The sequence below is a fragment of the Trichoplusia ni genome, chromosome 21 (assembly GCF_003590095.1).
Source record: "Trichoplusia ni isolate ovarian cell line Hi5 chromosome 21, tn1, whole genome shotgun sequence".
Taxonomy (NCBI): Eukaryota; Metazoa; Arthropoda; class Insecta; order Lepidoptera; family Noctuidae; genus Trichoplusia; species Trichoplusia ni.
In genome coordinates this window covers 5,364,321-5,382,429 of record NC_039498.1, presented here as the reverse complement: position 1 = coordinate 5,382,429, position 18,109 = coordinate 5,364,321, and the positions used below count along the sequence as shown (strand labels likewise).

The 18,109-nt window shown below is 42.5% G+C and overlaps 1 protein-coding gene across 1 annotated transcript; it reads right to left on the bottom strand.

Annotated features, from left to right (window-relative positions):
• Window positions 1–1,703: 1,703 nt before the first annotated feature.
• LOC113504137 (probable serine/threonine-protein kinase DDB_G0278901) lies at window positions 1,704–18,060 on the bottom strand. Its single transcript, XM_026886292.1, has 12 exons — window positions 16,772–18,060; window positions 16,198–16,332; window positions 15,671–15,793; window positions 14,918–15,124; window positions 14,252–14,332; window positions 13,476–13,625; window positions 12,048–12,218; window positions 10,282–10,430; window positions 9,304–9,525; window positions 6,576–6,697; window positions 5,915–6,024; window positions 1,704–5,404 (listed from the first exon to the last, which is right to left on the bottom strand). The coding sequence occupies exons 1-12, from the start codon at window positions 17,532–17,534 to the stop codon at window positions 3,831–3,833; spliced, it is 3,807 nt and encodes a 1,268-aa protein (XP_026742093.1). The 5' UTR covers window positions 17,535–18,060; the 3' UTR covers window positions 1,704–3,830.
• Between the last annotated feature and the right edge of the window lie 49 nt (window positions 18,061–18,109).

The following is an 18,109-nucleotide window of genomic DNA, read 5'->3' as shown; positions in this document are numbered from 1 at the left end:
TATTTGGTTTGCTATATACAGAATTGATCGATTAAGGGCCGATTTTTCAATCACCAGATAACTTTTATTTGACGAATATGTTTGACGTTTTGACAGCTTTTGTATAGATAATATGTCAAACGGCCATATTTATTCCTCAAATAAAAGTTATCTGAAGATTGAAAAATCGGGCCTAAGTGTCATTAACAATTGTTTACTACATAAATAAATACTTTAAATGCACATTTCTTTGTCCTACCCTCCAAAAATACAAAATAATTACAATACCGTACATTTTTGACAATTTAAATCACGACTCTTAATTTTATTTAATTTTTAAACAGATTCAACATGTCAGATAGTTTTTATTTCGAATATGCTTGCTTTAATTTTTGCATTCTATTATATGGAATGACTTAATAATAGATCTAAGATTGACCGGTTGATTTTCAAAAATAACTTCAAATTTACCCGCATTTTTTTTTGTTTTATCTGCCTTATCCCTATTTTCTAGTTAAGAATAAGCTTTTGTTCAACAGTGGGACATTAACAGGCTGATAGAACTTTTTTAATTATAAAGATTTCAAATTTCTTAGTCGTTTTAAAAAAATTAATAGCTGCATTCAGAATATCATAACTTCTTATTTTTAAGTCGGTTATAGATATAAAATCAACCGATCAATATTAGTTTCAACCATAGTATAGACACACGACAATAATTATAAAATTTCATTTCGAATAAAAAAATATTTACAGAAAAAATTAAAGCTAAATATCCATAATAGTGTTACAACTATTAATAAAAAAAAACGATTAAAACAAAAACATAATGTTTGTCATTGCAACAAAACTTAATAATAATAAAAAAAAAAAACAATAAAAAACATGGCTGGGAGTATTCATAGGAACTTAAAAACTATCAATAAAACATCACATTAATAAGGAGAATAAATCAATACTTAAAAGCAACTCAATTTTAAGTAAAACGGAACACTTATTACTAAGGCTGTTCATCCGTTCGTCACCAGGCTGTAACTCATTAACCCTGATAACTAAACAGTTGAAATTGTCACAGGTGTTGTTGTATTTCTGTTCTTAAACATAAAAATTGAGTTGGGCAACGGCTGTTAATGCCACAAATTACCTGATAAATAAATTGGAGGGTACCCAAAAAAATATTTGATACCCAACCGATTTCTTTATCTATACATCTTTATTTGTACAGAACCCTTAGTGTCTATCTGGTATACAATCTCTTTAAGAAGGTCTTAAAGTTAAGTTGCCTTTAACTATTTGGGGGATCAAGGGCATCTGGCAATTGGCAGACTATTACACATCTTGCAAAAACAATGCGATATTAAGTGTCAGCAATAATTGTGCAATGACTGCAATTTGTTTTTAAATTATTCTTGGTACCTTATAATCGTTTTCTAATACTCTTCAACAGTTTTATACTAATTGTGTAAGTTGTACTGATATTGTTGCTACGCATATTTCACAATAGTCTTATTAATGCAAGATACATAATATATCTGACAACAGATGCCTTTTACCACAACTTTTTGAAAATATCATGAATACTATCTAATCAGAACATTCAGTTAAATTTTAGATTCAATAGAGATTTCTTAAATATTCAATTTCATTCAAAGATTCGATTAATATTTTAAAATGATGAAATTAAAATTCTTCTATAAAAAAACATCAAACTTATAACTATAGAAACCATGATATTAAAATGTATTGTGTTTATAAATATAAGGTACTATGTGTACAAGAGGCAGAGCTATTTACAAGGTCTAATATAAAAATGGCCATATTTGTTATGTAATGCTGCTTCTATAAATGAAAATTAACGAATCTCTACGAAAAACTGACATTGTTGCCAACAAGAGTTTACGAGAACGTGTATTATATTTTAAAGTAATCAAAAAAAAAATTCTATAATTGCTCATAAGTTAAATGCATTGAGAGCCCATGACTGTCTGACTAAGGTTTAAAACCTCGAGCACCATGTCTTTACGAATTCATGACTTTACTTATAAAAAAAAGAAAGGAAAAATCGTGGCCAAACCAGCACACCTGAGAATAATTCAGGATTTTCAAACTGACACTAGATTGTACATCAACTATACGAAAAGAAGCTGATAGGTTTTAAAAAAAGATAGACTTATATTATATTAAAAGATTTTTTACCATTTTTAATCGTCGGCTATTGCTTTCCTTGACAAAGTATGAATAAACTTCCTATAACTTGTGTATATAAGCAAAAACAGCATTTAAACTAAGCCTCTTTTTTCCCTTACACCATGCTAAGACACTGCCTCTCTTACAAAACTATGACGTTTTAAACTTCTTTATCTTCTATTAGATCATTAGAACGAAAAGATTTCATTACAATTACTGAAAATACTAAGTGTGTATGGAATTAGCAAAAATCTTAAAAATGCACAATTGAAATAGTCAGGCAAACTAGGAAATTACGAAAGATAAATTTAGCAAATATTCAATAACCTGATACAATTATTCAAATAGGCGAAAATCCTATTGTACTGTCGACTTAAAAATCGATTTTAAATATTAATAATATTATTAAAAGCACAATTTTATTTTATTGATATATAAAAACCTAATACACATTTGTCGTCGCAAAAACGTCCCTCTAAAATGAATCCACGTATTATTATGAGGAGTTTTGTTTTTCGTCTCGCGTTGTAAAATCAACTTTAAGACAAACGCGTCAAGGGCGAAAAAAGAATCAAAAATACTTGTCTCATACATACGTTTGCTGTAATTTGAAGGAATTCCGAACCATTTGGTTCATAATTGTTTAGCAGAAGAAGGGACCCGGGGTGTTTTTAGTCGGTGGAAGTCCGACATATCCCCACGAAAGAACGTGGGCTGAAGTCATTATGGTTTAAATGCAACGACAAAAAAGAGCCAGTGTTGACATCTTGATCCATGTTTGATTGAAAATCTATGAATAATTGCAACTTGCATGAAAAAAATCGAATGAAATTAAAAATTTCGATTTTTTGTTAAATCCTCCAAAGCTGAAATTTTGATGTGAGGTATGTATGTGTACATCAGTTCAAAACCACAGACAGAAACTTGAAACAACCCTCTTTTTGCGTCGGGGGTTAAAAAAATAGAAACCTTTTACGATCAGATATGCATGTATGATCGTCTCAAAAAACTCTAGTCAAGCAAATTTGATCTTTCTAGCCGGTGTTTAAGGTTAATTTGCGAAGTATGTTTCTATTTTCTATTCCTACTGCTTTTTATGCTAACTTTAGGCTGTATCATAGGTTTTCATATATCAATGAATTTTATATTAATTTTTAATTCATATTCCTTAATTTTAGGTGAGGTAACGATTCCTAAAAGCTTTTTGCTTTTTATATAGCGAATGATTTTGCTGACTGTACTTATAAATGCACTCAAATGACACTTTTTGATTTAATGTGATTTCTAACGATTTTTTCTCGAATTTTGTTCTAGATTTTTGTAATTTTGCGCCTGAAATGTGATTTTTGTGAGTATAATTATAGTACTTTTGATTTGATTTTAATATATGTTAATTGTCTTAAATATCTGTTTGGAGAAAATATTGTAAAACTTAAGATACATTTTAGTATAAATTATAACAAACAGTAACTTCAAGAACAAAAAAGAGCTGCAGTTCTGACAAATATAACCAACTAAACACCTATAACAACTAACATAACTTAAAAAGACCACAATTAACTTACCCTTCAAGTTAAACCTTGACCTCAGCAACACAAAATCAACTTTAATCACTTAAAAACACATTTCAGGTGCAAACACAACCAAAAACATCAGAATTACACTTACAAACTATTACCAAACATCATCCTATCGTCGTACAAGCTCAATCTGTTACATTCACTAGCCCTACCTTTCTGCAGAGCCCTGTCCCTTCGAGCCCGTCTCACAGCGACCGGCAGATCCCCTGGAGTCTTCACTCTACCAGCCGGATTCAACAAATTCACATCACCAGCCGATGAAAAGATATCACTAACATGCTCAAGCGAATGCTGTCTTTTAATCGTCAGATTCTTCAACGTCGGCTTAGGCGATCGATTGCCCGTATACTTCAAATCGGTAGTATCGATTTCGCCGTTCAAAGCCGCTAGGTAAACAGGATTGTCTCCGCTGTAACCGTTGACTAAATTTTCCTTATCATTAGGATCGCTGAATTCATTATCAAAATTCGTGTATTTATTTTGGAATTTATTAAAAGTGAAGTCAGTGACTTGACTTGATTCTTTAAGAACTTCATTTTGGTATTTCTTCTTTTCAGCGTCTGATCTTGGGATGGTTTGCATGGTGATCTTCGAGCCGCCATTTTCTGATAACAGCATTAAGTGTTCGTCTTCACTGCTCGAGCAATCCGAGTTAAGATCGTAAGGACTTATGTTTCCGTTGTAGTTTTCTTGTGTATCAATGTATTGTAACTCTAGGTTAATACTAGCTCTTGAAGAGCTACCGCTGTTCATGATTCTATTATCGCAACTGAGTCGTTTTTTCACAGTCGAGTCTTCAGATTCTGAATTAGATTTCAGTATACTCTGAGAAGACAGTGATGTTTTAACTGATCTTTTATTCAGACTTTCTGAGCTACCTCTTTTGCTTTTCATTTCGTGATAATCTGGTTTCGCTTTTGGAACTATGACGGCGAATATTTGGTTAGGGGTTCTTGCCTCGTTTTCCCTCAAAGGTATTTCTTTGAAGCCAAACACTTTGTTGTCTGATTCCAACATCATTGTAGGAGAAAGAGTCTTATTTGGTGGGGATAGGGTGCAAGGTCCTTCGAAGTTGAAGGGTCCACGGTCTTGAGATATAGTTAAATTTGATGGCCTGTCATTATTTGTTGGTTTATCAACTATTGACGTCATCGTCCGATGAGAGTTCTCAGCCAATTTGACTTCAGTCTCCATTTTACTTCTGTTCAACCTTTCAAAAAACTTTTTGATGCCCCATTTTGGTTTTTCGACTTTCACATCTTGGAGTAGATTCGTTTGTTTCGGGGCTCGGTCGACGTCATGACTGGTGACGTCATTCTGGACGTACTCTAGCGGTCTCTGATACGACCTTATCTCGGATAAGCTGGAATTCTCTTGTATGGGGATTCTGTGACTAGTTATTCTGGCCACAGAGAGGCAGTTTTCCTCTATATTTTGTACTCTAGGTGTCTCTACGGGCGCTGTGATGTCTTTCAAGCTTTTGTGTATGAGTTCGACGGTGGTCTGTTGAGTGTTTGTGTGCGTGTTGCGTTCGATGCAGGCGTTGCGTCCTATGTGTGGGTGTGGGTATAAGAGGGGCGTGTTGACGTCACAGTTCTGTGTGTTAGTACAGTTTGAGTTTTTATCGGATTCCGGCGGTGATGGGATGTTTGCGTCGGCTGGAAGAGATATAAGCAGTGATTACTTAGAACTTACAATAAGTATGTTTTTTTTCCTGTTAAGTTAGGTTTTCTTATCGATTGGTTTAGTTATTAGTGCGGAAATAAAAATATACTATTATTTAGTATTATATCGTTGAACTACACCCGGAGTTAGGTTGTCGCTCTGGCTTTAATTGATGCGGTTTTAACAAAGACATACATTTTGAAGTTTAATGCGCATTATAATAAAATTACATTGTTACAATTTGGATTCATCGTTAATTTAAAATACCTTATGACTTATCAATATAGTTTAAAATCAAAATAGTTTGGCAGTAAGCCTGAAAAGGCGCTGAAGAGAGTTATTTAAAATTTAGAAGAGCCATATTGCACACTCGAGCTATTTTTATCTAGCCTACAGTGTCCCACAAATGGGCAAAGGACCACCCCCAAATCCTTCCACAATTTGCACTTCTTAAGTTTTGACTTTTCATACATAAATTTTTTGTAATTTACCTAAACACTTACCAGGGGGATGCGAATGTGGATGTAAATTATTATCGTGTATGAGAGGCCCTTGCGCGTGGAACATCTGTTTCAGTTCAGCCATCCTCTCTTCTACGCAGACCGCGGTCAATCTGAGAGGAAATAGGCTGATATAGGCACAAAGGAAAATCAACTGTAAGACATGCAGTTAAGGTTGAATTTGCGTTCAAGTCAAGTCGTTGAAGTCAAGTCGGTATATACGCCATAGTGGAATCGGAAGACTTTTGACTAGTTTAGTCGCTCCTTGTAAAACACTGGTACTTAGCTGAAACCGGTTGGACTGGTAGCCGACCCCAACATAGTTGGGAAAAGACTAGGCCGATGATGACAACGCTCTCTTGTCTCAAACAAAGCAAAGCTTCTGTTTCGAGTATTAGATAACTAATAAACATTTCCTCTTTATCATACGTAGATATTTGGAAAGCCAAGTGGTTGAAGTCACCACGCCAAACCCAGCGTGCGCGTCGTGTCGCGAGTTCAATCCCCGCTTAGGACAGCGATTGTCTGATTCACAAATGCTTGTCCTGAGTCTGGGTGTCTTTGTGCATGTGACTTGAATGTTTGTGAAACCCGACGCGACACGAGGAAAAAATCCTTACTGCGAGGGGTATTTTTTTAAATCAATTTTAATTTCATATTTTACCTGGCTTCAGCATCATGATCCCAGCACTCGTCACAGGTGTCGGTAGCTATCTTCAACGCTCGGGCATGCTGTACAGGTCCCTTTGGTAACGGCGGGCGAGCCTTGTTGCGGGATACTAGACTCTGTTGAGCGAGGAATAAGGTTAAAATTTTAATGGCAGTTGTAATACATTTTTATATGGCTGAGATGAATGCCTTTTCGCTGTGTAAAGGAACTTATAAAGGATTAGCAAAAGGTTTAAATTGAAATGGATATTAGTATTAAAGCAGCTTTGAATGTACTGTAAGTTGTTTTATAGATCATTTCTATAAAGATTACTCTCTCAATGATAGCCGGATAACTACTGTAGCAAAAAAACGACGACGCATCGGTCTTCTTCTTGGTTCTCCTGCCAACTCTCCCCCTACCTGCATCTGCGCGAGCGTGGGCCTGGGCGGCAGTCCGTGCTGCTGGTAGGGCGGCGCGTAGGGCGGCACCCGGCCCGCGTGCGCCCCGCGCGTCCTCCACAGCGCCTCCCACAGCACCAGCCCCAGCGCGAACACGTCCACCGCGCCCTCCCTACTCTCCCCCTACCTGCATCTGCGCGAGCGTGGGCCTGGGCGGCAGTCCGTGCTGCTGGTAGGGCGGCGCGTAGGGCGGCACCCGGCCCGCGTGCGCCCCGCGCGTCCTCCACAGCGCCTCCCACAGCACCAGCCCCAGCGCGAACACGTCCACCGCGCCCTCCCAACTCTCCCCCTACCTGCATCTGCGCGAGCGTGGGCCTGGGCGGCAGTCCGTGCTGCTGGAAGGGCGGCGCGTAGGGCGGCACCCGGCCCGCGTGCGCCCCGCGCGTCCTCCACAGCGCCTCCCACAGCACCAGCCCCAGCGCGAACACGTCCACCGCGCCCTCCCTACTCTCCCCCTACCTGCATCTGCGCGAGCGTGGGCCTGGGCGGCAGTCCGTGCTGCTGGTAGGGCGGCGCGTAGGGCAGCACCCGGCCCGCGTGCGCCCCGCGCGTCCTCCACAGCGCCTCCCACAGCACCAGCCCCAGCGCGAACACGTCCACCGCGCCCTCCCTACTCTCCCCCTACCTGCATCTGCGCGAGCGTGGGCCTGGGCGGCAGTCCGTGCTGCTGGTAGGGCGGCGCGTAGGGCGGCACCCGGCCCGCGTGCGCCCCGCGCGTCCTCCACAGCGCCTCCCACAGCACCAGCCCCAGCGCGAACACGTCCACCGCGCCCTCCCTACTCTCCCCTACCTGCATCTGCGCGAGCGTGGGCCTGGGCGGCAGTCCGTGCTGCTGGTAGGGCGGCGCGTAGGGCGGCACCCGGCCCGCGTGCGCCCGCGCGTCTCCACAGCGCCTCCCACAGCACCAGCCCCAGCGCGAACACGTCCACCGCGCCCTCCCAACTCTCCCCCTACCTGCATCTGCGCGAGCGTGGGCCTGGGCGGCAGTCCGTGCTGCTGGTAGGGCGGCGCGTAGGGCGGCACCCGGCCCGCGTGCGCCCCGCGCGTCCTCCACAGCGCCTCCCACAGCACCAGCCCCAGCGCGAACACGTCCACCGCGCCCTCCCTACTCTCCCCCTACCTGCATCTGCGCGAGCGTGGGCCTGGGCGGCAGTCCGTGCTGCTGGTAGGGCGGCGCGTAGGGCGGCACCCGGCCCGCGTGCGCCCCGCGCGTCCTCCACAGCGCCTCCCACAGCACCAGCCCCAGCGCGAACACGTCCACCGCGCCCTCCCTACTCTCCCCCTACCTGCATCTGCGCGAGCGTGGGCCTGGGCGGCAGTCCGTGCTGCTGGTAGGGCGGCGCGTAGGGCGGCACCCGGCCCGCGTGCGCCCCGCGCGTCCTCCACAGCGCCTCCCACAGCACCAGCCCCAGCGCGAACACGTCCACCGCGCCCTCCCTACTCTCCCCCTACCTGCATCTGCGCGAGCGTGGGCCTGGGCGGCAGTCCGTGCTGCTGGTAGGGCGGCGCGTAGGGCGGCACCCGGCCCGCGTGCGCCCCGCGCGTCCTCCACAGCGCCTCCCACAGCACCAGCCCCAGCGCGAACACGTCCACCGCGCCCTCCCTACTCTCCCCCTACCTGCATCTGCGCGAGCGTGGGCCTGGGCGGCAGTCCGTGCTGCTGGTAGGGCGGCGCGTAGGGCGGCACCCGGCCCGCGTGCGCCCCGCGCGTCCTCCACAGCGCCTCCCACAGCACCAGCCCCAGCGCGAACACGTCCACCGCGCCCTCCCAACTCTCCCCCTACCTGCATCTGCGCGAGCGTGGGCCTGGGCGGCAGTCCGTGCTGCTGGTAGGGCGGCGCGTAGGGCGGCACCCGGCCCGCGTGCGCCCCGCGCGTCCTCCACAGCGCCTCCCACAGCACCAGCCCCAGCGCGAACACGTCCACCGCGCCCTCCCTACTCTCCCCCTACCTGCATCTGCGCGAGCGTGGGCCTGGGCGGCAGTCCGTGCTGCTGGTAGGGCGGCGCGTAGGGCGGCACCCGGCCCGCGTGCGCCCCGCGCGTCCTCCACAGCGCCTCCCACAGCACCAGCCCCAGCGCGAACACGTCCACCGCGCCCTCCCTACTCTCCCCCTACCTGCATCTGCGCGAGCGTGGGCCTGGGCGGCAGTCCGTGCTGCTGGTAGGGCGGCGCGTAGGGCGGCACCCGGCCCGCGTGCGCCCCGCGCGTCCTCCACAGCGCCTCCCACAGCACCAGCCCCAGCGCGAACACGTCCACCGCGCCCTCCCTACTCTCCCCCTACCTGCATCTGCGCGAGCGTGGGCCTGGGCGGCAGTCCGTGCTGCTGGTAGGGCGGCGCGTAGGGCGGCACCCGGCCCGCGTGCGCCCCGCGCGTCCTCCACAGCGCCTCCCACAGCACCAGCCCCAGCGCGAACACGTCCACCGCGCACAGCGCCGCGCGCGCGCCCGACAGGTCCAGCGCGCCCTCCAGCGCCTCGGGCGACAGGTAGCGGAGGGTGCCCGCCTGACACACACGGACACACATGTCTTCAGGATATTCATACAAAGAAGATCATTTCTCATCGACGTCGCGGGGAATTTCAAAAACATAAATCACAAAAGGCACCCAGATTCAGAGGGTTTGGACCCGCGACACCATGAACACGATGAACACCATGATGACCTCAACCACTCGGCCACTGCATCTTTGCAGTCATTCAAGTTAAGATCATAGACATAAAACTACTACTACAAAGCATTTTAACGCAAACCTCTTTCGCATACAAAATCTTACAAAGAACTCTACTGAAAAGTTAATTTTTACACAATCAATATTCAATATTATAAAAACGTTGACTGAATAGATTATACCTGCAAATATTTTTTAATAACCCCACTACTGGCTTCCCACAAAGGAAAGATCATTTCTCCAAGATTTTTACATACATAACCCCACAAAGGCCTTTACTGAAAGTTAATTTTAGCACAAATCTTCATAGTAAATATTCAATACTACAAAAAAAAACATAATTAAAAACATTACACCTGAAAATAATTTTCTTATCCACTCCACTTTGCCCCATTGCTAGGCAAACACCTCCCAAAGAAAAGATCATTCCTATAAAGATCATGGTTCATCATCAACTGACCTCAGTGATCCTAGTAGGTCCGGTACACGTGAAAATAATTTTCTTATCTAGCCTACCGTGTCCCACTGCTGGACAAAATCCTCCCACAAAGAAAAGATCATTCCTACAAAGATCATGATTCATCAACTGACCTCAGTGATCCTAGTAGGTCCGGAGCAGTCCCTCGCCGCGTGCAACAGCTGAGCGAGTCCCAAGTCGGCGAGACGGGCGTGACCCCCGCTCGTGACCAACACGTTGCTGCTGTTCACGTCGCGATGGACCACGCACGGCTTGCTGCCGGCTGATGGGGAAAACGTGACAGACGTGATGTCGGCGCATCACACATGCGTGTAGGCGACACCGGTGCAGGCCGAACGACGGCCGCGCGCGCGTCGCGTTGCCTCCTACCACTCACTCCGTTCGCGGACGCGCTGACCAGTACTCATTGTTCCATCTACTCATTGTTAAGTGAAGTAATAAACCCTTTATACAGTCCACTGCTTTTGTTATATCGACCCGACTGAACCAAGTCACGTGACAAAGGTGATGTTTTGAACGTCATGTTTAATGTGGTTAAATGACTAAATCTGATAAGTCTGAATTCCGTTAGACAGATTTCCAAAAAAACATTGAGAAATTATTTTTTTATTTTATCACATCATGTTTAACGATTGAAGCACTTAAATTTAGTAGTCGTCGCTAAAAAGCGTACTGGTAAGTGACGTCATGACGAAATTTTAAATCACTGTATCTCTTTCATATCTGAAATTATCGCGTACAAACAAATACACATACAAATTCTTCAGCTTCACAAAATTATAGTAAAAATTAATATTGTTTACTATACGAAACTTGCTAAAAAATTATGGTACCAAATGACAGCTATATCACATTAAACAAAACATAATTAATGATATCGAAATATATATTTTTTAATTTTCAATCTTTTTTGCTTTTATTTTATTTTATTGTAAGTATAAACTTTATGCAGGTATATGTTAATTGTAGTTTCTCAAACTGGCGTAATGAGTGAGATTTTTTTTCCCTTGCTCAGATCGATCTGGTACTTTCTTCAAAAGGCCAGTCCAAAAAAATACCGTGCATTTTTTTGTACATATCTATTCGCATTGAAATTGTCTGGACTTTAAAAGAGACTGTGACCCCTTGAGTTTGTTTCGACATTTCTTCTCAGGGTCTCATTTCCTATCTGACTACCCAGTCAGATAGGAAATGTCGACTCCAGCGTTCTCAAAAAAATAAGAAGACATGTAAAAGTGATGATATATTCTACTTACAGAATAAATGATTTCATTTCATCGATTTATCCAGTCCAAACTTCCAAACAACACCCTGACAATGACATGAAAAATTGATAACGATAACTATTTGCAGAATAAATCATTTCATTTCATAGTGGTTTCTTAGGTTTACGCGAATGTTAGACATTGAAATGAAACTGCATACTTTTACGGATTTTATCGCGGTTTAATTTTTGATTTTAGTTCCCGACGTTTCGACACCTTTGCAGGTATCATGGTGACGGGCAGACTCAAGTTCATTTCATTTCCCTCTTTATCAGAATCATTTGACAACACAAACATACAAACTCAATGACCTCATGGAAGCTGAACCGAACTGTGATCTATTTGTTGAAGATTTTAAAATAATAATGTGTTTGTGTCTCAACCTGTGCGAACGCATGGTTTAATGTGTATCTTGTTATTGTTATAAATTTTATATTACGTTTGTTTTGTTTGTTAATAGTTTATTCTTTGATGTAACTAAGTTTCTTATGTTTATACTTAAGTTGGTTGGTTTTTCTGTTTTATATTATGGTTTTTTTTTCCAGTTTGAAATTTCACGTCAATGTTAATGTAATTGGTGTCTCTATCGTTTTAACATAAATAAATAAACTCACCGGGCGTGTGTAGATGCGCGAGGGCGGAGGCGAGTCCGTGCGCGATGTTCGCGAACTCGGTCCAGGCGAGCGGCGCGTGCTGCAGCCGCGCGCGGAGCGACCCCGCGCACAACTCCACTACGAGGAGGTGCTCGCGGCCGCCCTCCGTCAGGGTCAAGCGGCTGTCGCTGCCTGGGAGGGGGGAGGGTATATGTAGGTATAATAATATGAAGTACTTCTTACAAGGTCAAAATTCTGATACAAAGGCCGATTAATGAATGGCAATTGGACTAAGGTGGAGGGGCAGGTATCTAGGTATAAGGGGGAGGTATGTAGGTATAAGGGGGGGGAAGTATGCAGGTATGTGAAGTACTTCTTGCTGGGCCAAAATTCTGCTAGTTACATAGGCCGATGAATTGATGGAAATTGGATAAAAGGGGGGGGGGGTATGTAGGTATATGAACTACTTGAAACTGGGCAAAAATTCTGCTAGTTACTAAGGCCGATAAATTGATGGAAATTGTATTAAGGGGGGGGAGGTACTAGGTATAAGGGGGGGGGAGGTATAAGGGTGGGGAGGTTTGTAGGTATATGAAGTAGTTCTTACAAGGTCAAAATTTTGCAAGTTACGAAGGCCGATGTATTGATGAAAATTGGATTAAGGGAGGGTGGGGAGGTATGTAGGTATATGAACTACTTGTTTCATGGCCAAAATTCTGCTAGTTATCAAGGCCGATTAATCAATAAAGAAATTTAATAAATGTGGACAACATCACATACAGTGTTCTGAACCCAAAGTAAGTTGCTAAAGCTCTTGTGTTATGGAATTCAGATACAACGAAGGTACCAAAACACCCAGACCCGAGACAATGTATAGTAAGGCCAACGAGACAAGATAAAGAATGTAAACAAATTTTCAGAGGTTCATAACATTTTTATTTGAATAAACTAGTATAAAGTTCGAATTTTGACAAAAAAGGTATTAACTTGTTCACAACATGGCGGACCTAATGTTGACAATGTTGTACTGACTGCTTTCTTGTACCTCGAAACATATATACGACAGCTGACGTTAAACTGCGCGTACGAGTGATAAGGACAGGGATAGTAATTCCTCGCTATCGCAATGTAACTCAGTAACGGTCCGCTTGTTTACGTTTTTATCTCGTCTCGTTGACTGACTTAACGTGGTTTCCGAAACACGGAGGAACTCGTTATGACATTGATGGTCACCCATATACGGATCAATCGTGTTATAGCTTAGCCACGAGCGTGGGTTATACAAACATTCAGGATACTCAAACTCAGAACAAGCATTTAAGAATCACACAAAAGGTCATCCTACGCGGGGATCGAATCCGTGACACGTCGCTCTTAGTCGGTCTGTTATGGTGACCTCAACCACTCGGCTATCTACGCAGTCAAAGTTAATATATGACATTCACTTACCATAATATCTGAGTATGTTTGGATGTGCCAGATGGGGCAGCGCGTATATCGCCGCCTCTTTATGCCAAGTATTGGAGTTCGAGTACAGTTTGACGGCAACCGGCGTAGTGCCGAGACTGCCGCGCCATACCGAACCGAATTTACCTTGACCTGGAGAAATAGAGCCATAAATAACATATTGAAGGCATAGAGAGATATAGATCATTATCGGCCTAGCCTTTTCCCAACTATGTTGGGGTCGGCTACCAGTCCAACCGGTTTCAGCTAAGTACCAGTGTTTTACAAGGAGCGACTGCCTATCTGACCTCCTCAACCCAGTAACCTGGGCAACACGAAACCCCTTGGTTAGACTGGCCGTCAGACTTTTCAAGCTTCTGACTACCTGTAACGACTGTCAAAGATGTAGGAATAACAGCCGGGACCCACAATTTAACGTGCCTTCCGAAACACGGAGGAACTCGTTATGACAAAGATGGTCACCCATCTACGGACCAACTGCGTCAAGCATAGCTTAACCTGTGATCGAATCACTTATGCGGTTATAGCTTAGCCACGACCTCGAGAGATATAGATACAGGACTTATATAAGGGCTATGCCCAGAAGTGGGTAAACTTGGTTAGGAAAAAAAGGTTTCAACTCGAAATACAATTTGTATAAATGAATGGATTTTGATGATACTTGGCATAGAGATAGATAATGACGTGGAATAACACGTGGGGTTCTTTTTATTCGAGCTTTTAAATTAAACTTAAGTAATTAACACTTAAATTCTTACCAATATGTTCGATAAGTGTAAGATTATCCACACACGACAGTCCAGTCGCTAAGGCGTCCGGACCACTGCCCATCACGTCACCTGATGTCAAAACATACTGAATTTAGTAAATTGTAGAGGAAGTATAAGGTATAATGTTCGAAGGATTTTGTGAAATTTGTTTAGTGTAACAAGAAAATATTGTAGGAAAACTCCATATAATAGATCTTGCGATCGTCTGAGTCTGATCTTTTTCTTTTGTCACTTTGCATTTTTACACTAGAATCATTATCTCCGCCTTTTCAACGTCAATGTGTACTTTTATCACAGTATTGACAGTATTACAATTCTTTATTTTTCAACGTCTCCCTCTGTAAGCAATTTAATCCTTGTATCGTCGGGGTTTCTTAAACATACAAATCAAGTGCTCAATGACACTCAGACTCACTCACAAACATTCATGGATCATACAAACGCTTTTCCTAAGCGGGGATCGAACCCACGCCACGTCGTGATCAGTGGAGTTGGCGTTGCAACCTAAACCACTCGGCTATACATGCAGTTAGAAAATGCTCTCCACTCCCACTATCACTAGTCAAAATTAAAAAAAAAAAATACATCAGAGGCCAAGACACAATTTGCGTTGCTAAGCCATCGGTATAACAAAGTAAATACATAAAACCTGACCTTTCTCAGCGTGATGCTGGTCGGACTCCCCCCTCTGGTCCGCAGCCCCGCGACAGTAGAGCTTGGCCAGCAGCGTGCCCAGCACCAGCACAGCCACGAGCGCCAGGACGGCGGACGCGGCGATGTTGGACGCGCCCACAACACGCTGCGAGCTGCCGTCCAGGGTGGACGTCGCCTTCATTGTCACTGTCTCCTCTTTAAGGGATACTTGGGGAAAAAAATATAATATTTAGACAAGTTTAATAAGACCGCCCATTGTGGTACCATGTAACTATTTATTTGTATCCAATCCTGTATATATGTGGTGTGTATAAAAAAACATTTTATCTATCTGTCTATCTGTTGAACGCTGGAAACAAGAATATTTTGTTTGGGTCGGCTTCCAGTCTAACTGGATGCAGCAAAGTACCAGTGTTTTAGAGGGAGCGACTGCCTATATGACCTTCTCAACCATGTAACAACATGATATGATACCCCTTAGTGAGACTCGTTATCTGACTGTCGAGCTTCTGAATACCCGTAACGGCTATTAAAGATGTGACCCACAGTTTACTGTGCCTTCCGAAATGATATTCTTCCAAATAAATAAATATTCTATTCTTGTATACCGCTTCATGCTCTAACGTCAAGACGAGTTCTTAAACTCGTTTAAGAAAGCGTAACAAGCAGAATAAAAATCATGGCATATATCATATGGAACTTGGTTCTCATTTTACTTTTTTTTTGTAGATGATATTATACTCAATTACTCACAAAAGTCAGCGTTACAATAAGCATTGGTACAGCAACAGAATTTCGTCCCGGGGAGGCGCGCTGTCACCCGCGTGCACTTGTCACACGAGCTTCGCCCCTCGGACTGGGACGAGCGCCAGCAGCCTGTAGGCAAGCGACAGGTTTGGTTATTATTGACAGGTTTTACGATAAGCGATATATGTAACGTGGTGATTAATGTGGCTTTTATTCTATGCTGATACTTATCGCGTCTTTTTGAAGTGCTACGTGCGATGTAATTGTTAGTAGTCTAATCACATGGGATAAGATATAGGGTGATATTATTGTTAGCTACTTTCAGTTTATAAGCAATGTGGTTATTAATATAATAACCACACTAATAATTAATTTAAAAGGTTTTCTGGGAACTTGCAGAATATTGAATCTCAGAAACTAAATAACTGTCATCGTGATTACTCCCGAATAGAGTACTTTGAGAGGTGGTGATTACTAAGGTAACATATTCAATTAAGTGATTATTGAAACCAGTTAAATTAGCTTCGTCTTACCTTGTCCAAGTATAGTGATGTTCCCCTGCGTGTCTTGATGCCACAGGGTGTAGCAGGAGGCTCTCGTGTCCGTGCACTGTTCCACTTGAGCAACATCACCATTCATCATGGTGGTCTCCGTGATCGGGCCTGTTTCTAGATGATTATTTATTGTAAGGACAATTACTGAGATAGTTTATAATTATATTAATATTCTATTAACGAAATTGTCTGTCCCATCAATCATCTTAATATAAAAATGAATCGCTGTTCATTAGTCTCGCTAAAACTAGAGAATGGCTGAACCAATTTGGCTTACTTTAGTGTGAAAAAAATTGGAATAGTTAATAGTTATGGAATAGTTGAAAAATATATAATGTTTGTCTGTATTGTTAGCATCAATTGTTAGGAGGTACAAACTTCACCAGGACAGCACTAGCTGTTCCATGCTATTCCATGAGATATATATGAATAATTATACTAGACTACTAAGTCTAGTATAATTATTCATATATATCTCATGGAATAGGGCAACCAATTTAACAAGAAAAGTACATGAGAGACAATAAAGAGAAATATCTAGTATTATACTGACCAAAACTATCATTCTCCACCATCAGCTGAGCATTTCTCTCATCATCGTAAGACGGGGTAACACTCATGGCTACGCTATCATGGATTTTGTAGAAACAAGAAATCGTAGGACCCATTGTAGTGGTTGCTTCCGTGGGAATAATGGCTGCTTTGACTTTATATGTCTTAATATTGTTTGATAGTCCATTCTTAGTCTCTTTACCAGACCCTATGGCTTTCTTTTCAGTAGACCCGACAATGTTGTCTCTAACAGTGTCGGAGGTAAAGTGATCTAATCTTGGCATGTCATGGGAGGTACCCACAAACTCATTCGAATTCGGAACATCTAAACTTCTTTTTTCAATCTGCACATGCTGCACTGGCCAGTATTTATGTTTTAGAGCAGTTTTAGATACTTGATCTATCGATGAGTCTGGTATACTTCTTTTTTTTAATAGTTTTGCATGTTGGTAGACCTTTGATACATCTCTAACTTCAACATAGTTTGGTTCTGCGTCCCTCTTGTCTACAGATCTTGGTTGGTCAATTACAGCTGGCCAGTAATTATTCAGATCTTGCTGATTATTCCATTGTATAGTTCTTCTATGGTGATATTTAGTAAAAGTTCTCACATAGTGAGAAGGTTTTAAATGCTGAATACCATTTCTCAAGTCCTGAGTCTCTTGCGGCCGCGAAGTCAATACCTTTGCCGTAAAAATAAATAGGAACAACACTATACATTTGAGTAGAGGTGTGACTCTGTAAGATATTATTCCTTCCATCATGATAATAACGATATTGTTTAAGTCACTTCGTTATTTGCGCCATAATTAATGATATTAATGCCTCATGCGTTAATGTTGCACTGCATAGAGTAACACACAGCCTAGCAACGGAGATACTGCAGAAATATTGATTTTTGCCCTTCACTCCAATAAGAACCGATTCCGGTAAATTCTCGATAAATATACCTCTCCTTGACAACACTTAACTAAGAATAATCATTTCACACACAATCCAATCTTTTTAAAGTTAGAAATAAACTCAAAAATGCGAATTTGCGATTATTATTAAGTCGCAACAGGCAAGACAGTATTTGTGAAAGTTACAAAGTTCACACTTTTAAACGTCCAATAACACTTTATGGGTAATGTAGAAATATTAAATAAATCTTATAGTTAAATGCGGTTAGAAACTCAGCTAAATAGATTACTTAACTCGCTTTTTTTTAGTAATACAAGAAAAATCAATAGTGTGTTGACAAACACACTTTGCCCGACATATTGAAGGCGTTTCGTTTCCTCATTCATGTATTTCTATAAAATGTCATTTTGCGTTATGTTAAATAAAAATAATTAAT